Here is a 9,827-nt window from a genome sequence, read left to right as displayed (position 1 = left end):
AATTGAAAAAGGAAAGATGGTTTGGACTAAACGGCGGGACACTTCCGTCGAAAAAGAAAAAAAAGTGATATCGGTGTCATTGTGGATCTCAAATTCTGCCGCGATCCACCACTCTTCCAACTACATGTACCTGGACGGTATTTAGACTACACAAATTAAATGTATATTGACAAGCAAAGTGAACTCTGATCTGTACACAACCTCTTTTTTCAGATATGGGCAAGTTTGACCTTTGATCTTTAACTTTCACAGATGACCTCCAAAATAAGATATCGTGTAGAATTTGGTATCGTGATACTATTGTGTGAATAGGAACTAGATATATCTAGGGATTCATTAGTACATAAACTTTTTGTTTCAGTCGCAAGGTGTGACCTGACCCATGTTTCAGTCGTCAAGTGTGACCTGACCCATGTTTCAGTCGTCAAGTGTGACCTGACCCATGTTTCAGTCGCAAGGTGTGACCTGACCCATGTTTCAGTCGCAAGGTGTGACCTGACCCATGTTTCAGTCCTCAAGTGTGACCTGACCCATGGTCATCGTGTTTTGTCGTCAAGTGTGACCTGACCCATGTTTCAGTCGTCAAGTGTGACCTGACCCATGTTCATCGTGTTTCTACGTCGTTTGGCGTCCTCATTCACAACGTTTTATTGCTGGCTCGGGTAGTTGTTCAACTAAATCATTATCTAAAATTCTTCTGTTCTTAATACAATACAGTAGGGCATGGCTACACTCCTACTTAAAGGATACTGAGGAAGGGGAATTATTGGAATGTATATTTCGAAATTCTCCGACGATTTTTTTTACGTTTCTTTTATGAAAACGTTTGATTTTTCTACCCTTTACCATTCCCCTTTCAAAACTTAAGGATTGCCTTCGTTCTCTTGCAGTTAGAGTTTTCTTTTACACGAAAGGTGAATAACGATATTAGTGCATAGCTGTGAACTATACAGGAGAATATTATAAAACATACAAGGGCTCATAGAAAAGATTGAATTTCTCTCATCTTAGTTGAGTTCGGTGACCAGATCTTAAACAGGATATTAGCTTACTCACCAGAACAAACTGTCCCTCTGTTGGCCAACTTGTTTTTGTTTTTATACAAAGCTGATTATAAAAGTTCCCCAATTTCACCGACAGGTTTTAATAACCATGTGTTATCTTTAAATAACAAGACACCATACTTGACAATGTCGATCGGATACATGTATACATGTACCATGTAGAACTTGAAATTAAGAACACTACAGACGCTTCAACATCAGCCGCGTACAGCAAACTTTACTTACAACGTACCCAATATCGACTAAACTGTACAAGCGTGGATATTTCAATTCCTTATCGTTAACTTTCCATTTCTAGATAGCGACATCCTTTTATCCCTTCCGTAATCTCGATTGATTATCATGATTTCCGCGACAGACCACTGACGGAGACATTAACAACATAAGGATAGATACTGGGTGACAAAGACCGTGGTTAAACTTTACGGTTGACAACATGATCTCATTTTAAAATATCCTATTTCCTTATGTGAAAACAGACATGCTTGATGCTTGTTGATATGCCAAGTGGTTCCGTTGTCACCATCAAATAGTTCTTATATTGCGAATGTGATTTAAGAAGGATTTGACCTAGATTTGTATGGCGGGTGTCGCCGTGACCTAGATTTGTATGACGGGTGTCGTCGTGACCTAAATTTGTATAGTGGGTGTCGTCGTGACCTAGATTTGTATGGCGGATGTCGTCGTGACCTAGATTTGTATGGCAGGTGTCGTCGTGACCTAGATTTGTATGGCGGGTGTCGTCGTGACCTAGATTTGTATGGCGGGTGTCGTCGTGACCTAGATTTGTTTGGCAGATGTCATCATGACCTAGATTTGTATGGCGGATGTCGTCGTGACCTAGATTTATATGGCGGTGTCGTCGTGACCTAGATTTGTATGGCAGGTGTCGTCGTGACCTAGATTTGTATGGCGGGTGTCGTCGTGACCTAGATTTGTATGGCGGATGTCATCATGACCTAGATTTGTATGGCAGGTGTCGTCGTGACCTAGATTTGTATGGCAGGTGTCGTCGTGACCTAGATTTGTATGGCAGGTGTCGTCGTGACCTAGATTTGTATGGCGGGTGTCGTCGTGACCTAGATTTATATGGCGGTGTCGTCGTGACCTAGATTTGTATGGCAGGTGTCGTCGTGACCTAGATTTGTATGGCGGGTGTCGTCGTGACCTAGATTTGTATGGCAGGTGTCGTCGTGACCTAGATTTGTATGGCAGGTGTCGTCGTGACCTAGATTTGTATGGCGGGTGTCGTCAATGAAGCAGAAGATGCTTGCTCTACTGGATCACCCGGCTTTATTTTTCTTGTACAGTTTCAGGGTGTCTTTGTGTGAATATGTAGTTTTGTTTACATCTTTCCTTTTTTAATCGATTGTTTGTTGGAATTATGGTAGATGGTTTGATTGTTATGTTGGTATTCTTTGTTGCTTTTTATCTGTCGTCGTTGGTCATGCAGTCTGCGTTAACTTTTAATTTAAAATCCATTTCCTCCTATATAAAACCCTTTTCCCTATATGTCTGAACAAATTTTACCAAATTTGGCATTGAACTTCATTGGGAAGGGCAATCATAATTGATATAATTATGGATAATGAAGCTGGTTGACGCCTGGGGACAGATGCGTGGGGCAAAAACTGGAGCCAAGCTAAGTTTTGTTTTTGTTTTAAAACGCTAATCCTCCTCCTGCCGGAGTGGATTACAACCACATTTGTCCTGAAACATTATTGGGGGAGGGCAATGATAATTTATGTAAACGAAACTGATTCGATCCCTGGAGACGGAAGGTCGGAGCCCAAAATGGGGAACTTAGTTAAAATTTGGCTTTTAAACGCTACTTCTCCTAATGCCCTAGTGGATTACAGCCTGTCTTTAGATGCGTTTTGATGACTAAACCGACAAAAAGTTATCCACTGCTCATCAAAAACAACATCATATAAAACAAATGTTCAGTTGTTTTTATTGCCCTGGAGAGATTATTTACACTGCTGTGAGACTTTGTAGTCAGATAACAGCTTAGGCCCATGTTCTATTCGCAGACAATTGTCATATAGGAGACATATTCGCTAAATATCGCGCAGAATAAGTAAGATAAGGTATACGGGAAGTAGAATAGCATGTAGGGTAAATATGCATATACATGTCAAACTTTTCAGCCAGGGATCGCGATGGGCTAACTTATCTTTTATAAGATTCGTTATCTAAATCCAGATATCTTGTTATTTCTTGTACCGTATCTATAACCAGATATCTTGTTATATCGTGTATCTATACCCAGATATCTTATGTTATATCGTGTATCTATAACCAGATATCTTACGTTATATCGTGTATCTATAACCAGATATCTTACGTTATATCGTGTATCTATAACCAGATATCTTACGTTATTTCCGTATCTATAACCAGATATCTTATGTTATTTCGGGTATCTATTCTTACCTATCTTATGTTATTTTGGGTATCTATAACTAGATATCTTATGTTATTTCGGGTATCTATAAGGACATATCTGGGAAATGCTTTAAAATCACAGTAAAACAAGGTTGCTTTTTTTTTTATTTGTTTGCTTGGTTTATTGACCCTTACAAAGCAAGGGTCATTTTGAGGTGGGGTCTCCTTGTAGTAGTTGGTGACTACCTCACTGAACAACATACAGGACACTAGTAGCATGCCATCCAGAGCAATTAGGGTAAGGTGTGTTACTCAAGGACACAACCAAGACAGCAGAGACTGGTCCATTTCTCAGCTTTCCAAGAAACACAAACTGACACTGGTAGGGAGTGTCAAACCACTCTCCAAATCTTCACCCGAGATTACATGGCCGACGTTCTAACCCGACCTCAAAATGTTGGGTCTTCCGTTTGTGGAAGAAGAATAGGATACCGTTTTATATTTTATATCAGGAATCCATGTGTCTATGGTACTGTTATAAAAAACACAACGCTTGTATATTCAAGGGACATTATTTAATATAAACTATTTATTAGCACCTATAACAACACTCACACATCTATCACTATGACTCTAACACAACTGACACATATACAAGATGTTTTTACATTCTGCTGCACACACACATTTCATTTTTTCATCCTTTAAATAATACCCATCTAAGAAAAAACCAGAGATCGCAGAGGGATTCTTGGCGCCCACCATTGAAGGATTCATATCAGTCAAATGAAAGACTTATCTTTTCTCTTCTTTTCCCTTATTTCTCAGTGCTTTCTGAGAAATAGCATAACAATAATTGTTTACAGAGGGACTCTCGGACGATGGACCACAAACCATGGACCACGGACGCAGGGCCATTTCAATATCACACCATCTGATGGTGGTGGGCTAACAACCCTGCAAAAGTAATTTCATTTCCCAAAGAAAAAACCCACTGTTTGAAGAAAATTACAAGACTCAGTCAGACAGTGCTTCCCCCGCACAATCCAGAGTAACATTGGTATAAATATAAAAAAAAAATGGAAACTGTAGAGAGATGACACTGAAACTATAGAGATGACACTGAAACTAGAGAGAGATGACACTGAAACTAGAGAGAGATGACACTGAAACTGTAGAGAGATGACACTGAAACTAGAGAGATGACACTGAAACTAGAGAGATGACACTGAAACTGTAGAGAGATGACACTGGAACTGTAGAGAGATGACACTGAAACTGTAGAGAGATGACACTGAAACTAGAGAGAGGACACTGAAACTATAGAGAGATGACACTGAAACTGTAGAGAGATGACACTGAAACTGTAGAGAGATGACACTGAAACTGTAGAGAGAGATGACACTGAAACTGTAGAGAGATGAAACTGAAACTGTAGAGATGACACTGAAACTAGAGAGAGGACACTGAAACTATAGAGAGATGACACTGAAACTGTAGAGAGATGACACTGAAACTGTAGAGAGATGACACTGAAACTAGAGAGAGGACACTGAAACTATAGAGAGATGACACTGAAACTTTAGAGAGATGACACTGAAACTGTAGAGAGATGACACTGAAACTGTAGAGAGAGATGACACTGAAACTAGAGAGAGGACACTAAAAACTGTAGAGAGAGATGACACTGAAACTAGAGAGAGATAACACTGAAACTAGAGAGAGAGGACACTGAAACTGTAGAAAGATGACGCTGAATTATACAAAGGTAAAGCTTCACTAGGAACTAGGAAGTTGAAACATGAATTCCTTCATATGATTCAACATTCAAATCTCCCATGTCTTGTTTTGATGAAATAATTAGAAACATACAAACTATACAAAATGTAAGTCATGATCAGCATAATTCGTGTTTTTCTGGACATCAACAAAAATGTGTGTGTAACACAACAGATAAAACACTTCACCAAGATATGTCAAATGTACTGCCATTTTTTATCATCTAAATACCAAAAATACTTGAATGAAACTTAAGTTCCTTTTCTGAAGCAGTAACCTATTTCTAAACAATATCAGACTTTCCTATCTCTGCTTTCTGTACCAATGAATTAAAGCAAGTAGATGTATACAAGGAGAAGGAAACCATCTTTTTCACTTAAAATTGATCACACAGTTACAATCATTTGTGTACACCACCTGAGAATTGTCTTCCAACTTAAAGGTAGAGTAGCCCACTGAATGTCCCTTAGAACGTCAAAGGCTTAAGTTTACATCATTTACTGTCTTTATAAGGTAGAGTAGCCCACTTGATGTCCCTTAGAAAGTCTAAGACTTAAGTTTACATCATTTACTGTCTTTATAAGGTAGAGTAGCCCACTTGATGTCCCTTAGAAAGTCTAAGACTTAAGTTTACATCATTTACTGTCTTTATAAGGTAGAGTAGCCCACTTGATGTCCCTTAGAAAGTCTAAGACTTAAGTTTACATCATTTACTGTCTTTATAAGGTAGAGTAGCCCACTTGATGTCCCTTAGAAAGTCTAAGACTTAAGTTTACATCATTTACTGTCTTTATAAGGTAGAGTAGCCCACTGAATGTCCCTTAGAAAGTCTAAGACTTAAGTTTACATCATTTACTGTCTTTATAAGGTAGAGTAGCCCACTGAATGTCCCTTAGAAAGTCTAAGACTTAAGTTTACACCATGACTGTCTTAAAAGTCACAACAATATTCATAAAATTGAGGCTGCAAAACATCAATTCCATAACATCTACTTCGTTGAAGCCTGTCTTTTTTAAATCAAAATGCTCTATTGACAATTCAGTTCTAAGTGACTCCAGAGAGCACCTGGACAAGATGGCCTGTTGTCACCTGCTGCCCTTGTTTCAGGTACTTGATGGTCAATATCAGAATACCCTATTTGAGATGTCCAGTACACCATGACTTGCGCATGTCATGGCTCAAAGACAGGTCAGGTGCGTGGAATGAGACCGAGTTCCTGGAGGCAGGCAGCTGCTGTAGAAGCCTTGGCCGTCTTCTTGTTGTTACTCGCAACAGATGGCTGATATGAATTTCCATTTATTATCACCTGCAATCATGCAAAGTACCAGTAATTAAATGATGAACAACCTACACCTATACAAAGTAAATCATTCCACCTACACCTATACAAAGTATATATCAGTCATAACATGATAAACCACCTACAGTTATACAAAGTATATCATTCCACCTACATGTACAGTTATACAAAGTATATATCATTCCACCTACAGTTATACAAAGTATATATCAGTCATAACATGATGAACCACCTACAGTTATACAAAGTATATCATTCCACCTACATGTACAGTTATACAAAGTATATCATTCCACCTACAGTTATACAAAGTATATATCAGTCATTACATGATGAACCACCTAGTTATACAAAGTATATATCAGTCATTACATGATGAACCACCTACAGTTATACAAAGTATATATCAGTCATCAAATGATGAACCACCTACAGTTATACAAAGTATATATCATTCCACCTACAGTTATACAAAGTATATATCAGTCATTACATGATGAACCACCTACAGTTATACAAAGTATATATCATTCCACCTACAGTTATACAAAGTATATATCAGTCATTACATGATGAACCACCTACAGTTATACAAAGTATATATCATTCCACCTACAGTTATACAAAGTATATATCAGTCATTACATGATGAACCACCTACAGTTATACAAAGTATATATCATTCCACCTACAGTTATACAAAGTATATATCATTCCACCTACAGTTATACAAAGTATATATCAGTCATTACATGATGAACCACCTACAGTTATACAAAGTATATATCAGTCATTACATGATGAACCACCTAATATATTTATACAATGCCTATCATTCACTAAAATACTGTACATTATGAAATTAGAAGCAAACACATTTTTATAAAACTACTTGTTTCATTTCTTTTTTACTGGCAGACATATTTACCTTGAAGAGGAAATGCTTTTTGTGATCTGGTCCACTTTCATGAATGAGCTGGAAATCAGGAGGTCCCCACCTTCGTTTGTTACACAACTCCATCAGGGCTGACACTGGATGTTTACCTGGGGGTCAGAAAACTACATGATGAATGACAGTAAAATAACAAGCAAGTAACACATTTTTAATAGTTCTAATCATATTTCCCATCCCCTCTGATAAACCTATAATTTAACAAGTGATCACAGGGGAATCTTGGCCCGCCATTGAATAATCTTTATTGGTTCTATGGAAGACTGATCTTTTCTCTACTTAATGATTAATGATTTTATAATTAATAAGGAAACCTACATAATAAATTTAATAGATATCTTAGAAGAATTTCTGCAAATTAGAAATGGTAAATGTCAGGAATTTTGTTTACTGGATCTGGCAAAAAAAAAAAAAAAAAGTTAGGGACCAGGGAGTACCTACATATGACGTTTGAGAGAAACCCTTCCAGTGCTTCAAGAAAACCCATAAACATTTTCAACCGTGACAGTCAAAATCAAAGATAATTGTCTGTTGTTTGCTGGACTAGACTCAAAATTGAATGGGCACAACCAGTGACCAAAGTGAACAAACATATGAAGTTAGAAAACAAGGGATTCCAGAGGGATCTTGGAGCCAGCCAGGGAATAATCTATATTAGTCAAATAAGAGACTAATCTTCTTTTCTTTTCCCATCTTTCACTCTTCCTTCAAAACATTTAATAACTTAATATAACACTATATAGCAGGAGCAACCTGCAATTGTTAAAATCGATGATGACCATACTCTTTGTCATCCATTTAGTTCTTTCAATCAGACTTCCATGCACAACTGGAGACCAAAGGGAACCTCAAATTTAGAAGACTCCTAATGACTATTTAGTACTTTAAGAAATTGTGATAACAATGCAGTTTCAATTGTCAAAATTCAAAAGGGTTACCTGTTGGCCATGTTGTTGTCAGGCTGGTGCTATACAGGAATATGCATGACTAGGGATAAAGGGAAACCTACATATGAAATCTGAGAACTAGCAGTAACAAACTTCAATTGCCAAATCCAAGATGGCAACCGGTTGGCCATGTTGTTTTTCAATTGGTCCCAAAATGCAATATGCATAACTAGGGACCAAGGGGAACCTACATATGAAATTTGAGAAAGACCCTTAGTACTTTCAGAGAACTAGAGGTAACAAACTTCAATTGTCAAAATCCATGATTGTCACATGTCGGCCATGTTGTTTTCTGATCGGTCCCCAAATGCAATATGCATAACTAGGAACCAAGGGGAACCTACATATGAAATTTGTGAAAGATCCCTTCAGTACTTTCCGAGAAATAGCAATAACAAGAATTCCGGATGCAGGACTATTAGAATAGACCTCCCCACCCTCTCCTAAAAAATATGATACATCATCTTACATAACTCCATATTATATGGCACCTTACATAAACTCCATATTCCATGAAACGGCATATTACATAAACTCCATATGATACAACACATTACTTGAACCCCATATGATACAACACATTACTTAAAAACTCCATATGATACAACACATTACTTGAACCCCATATGATACAACACATTACTTAAACCCCATATGATACAACACATTACATAAACTCCATATGATACAACACATTACATAAACTCCATATGATACAACACATTACTTAAAAACTCCATATGATAAAACTCATTACATAAACTCCATATGATACAACACATTATATAAACTCCATATGATACAACACATTACTTGAACCCCATATGATACAACACATTACTTAAACCCCATATGATACAGCACATTACTTAAACCCCATATGATACAACACATTACTTAAAAACTTCATATGATAAAACTCATTATATAAACTCCATATGATACAACACATTATATAAACTCAATTTGATACAACACATTATATAAACTCCATTTGATACAGCACATTATATAAACTCCATTTGATACAGCACATTATATAAACTCCATATGATACAGCACATTATACAAACTCCATTTGATACAGCACATTATATAAACTCCATTTGATACAGCACATTACATAAACTCCATATGATACAACACATAACTTGAACCCCATATGATACAACACATTACATAAACTCCATTTGATACAGCACATTACATAAACTCCATATGATACAACACATTACTTAAACTCCATTTGATACAGCACATTACATAAACTCCATTTGATACAGCACATTATATAAACCCCATATGATACAACACATTATATAAACTCCATTTGATACAGCACATTACATAAACTCCATATGATACAGCACATTATATAAACTCCATTTGATACAGCA

At 37.0% G+C, this 9,827-nt stretch overlaps 1 protein-coding gene across 3 annotated transcripts in view; it reads right to left on the bottom strand.

The window, feature by feature from the left end:
* Positions 1–4,012: 4,012 nt before the first annotated feature.
* Positions 4,013–9,827, bottom strand: part of LOC117328164 (protein SON-like) — a 28,339-nt gene continuing 22,524 nt past the window's right edge. For all 3 annotated transcript variants that reach the window (XM_033885567.1, XM_033885569.1, XM_033885568.1), the window contains exons 13-14: positions 7,460–7,575; positions 4,013–6,537 (exon numbers count right to left, since the gene is read on the bottom strand). In XM_033885567.1, coding sequence (XP_033741458.1) covers positions 6,421–6,537; positions 7,460–7,575 — 233 coding nt within the window. In that variant the 3' untranslated portion in view covers positions 4,013–6,420. The remainder of the gene's footprint in view (positions 6,538–7,459; positions 7,576–9,827) is intronic.

This window comes from Pecten maximus, chromosome 5 (genome assembly GCF_902652985.1).
Source record: "Pecten maximus chromosome 5, xPecMax1.1, whole genome shotgun sequence".
NCBI classification, from domain to species: Eukaryota; Metazoa; Mollusca; class Bivalvia; order Pectinida; family Pectinidae; genus Pecten; species Pecten maximus.
Note: the sequence above shows the minus strand (reverse complement) of the source record. Positions and strands in the feature narration are given on the sequence as shown.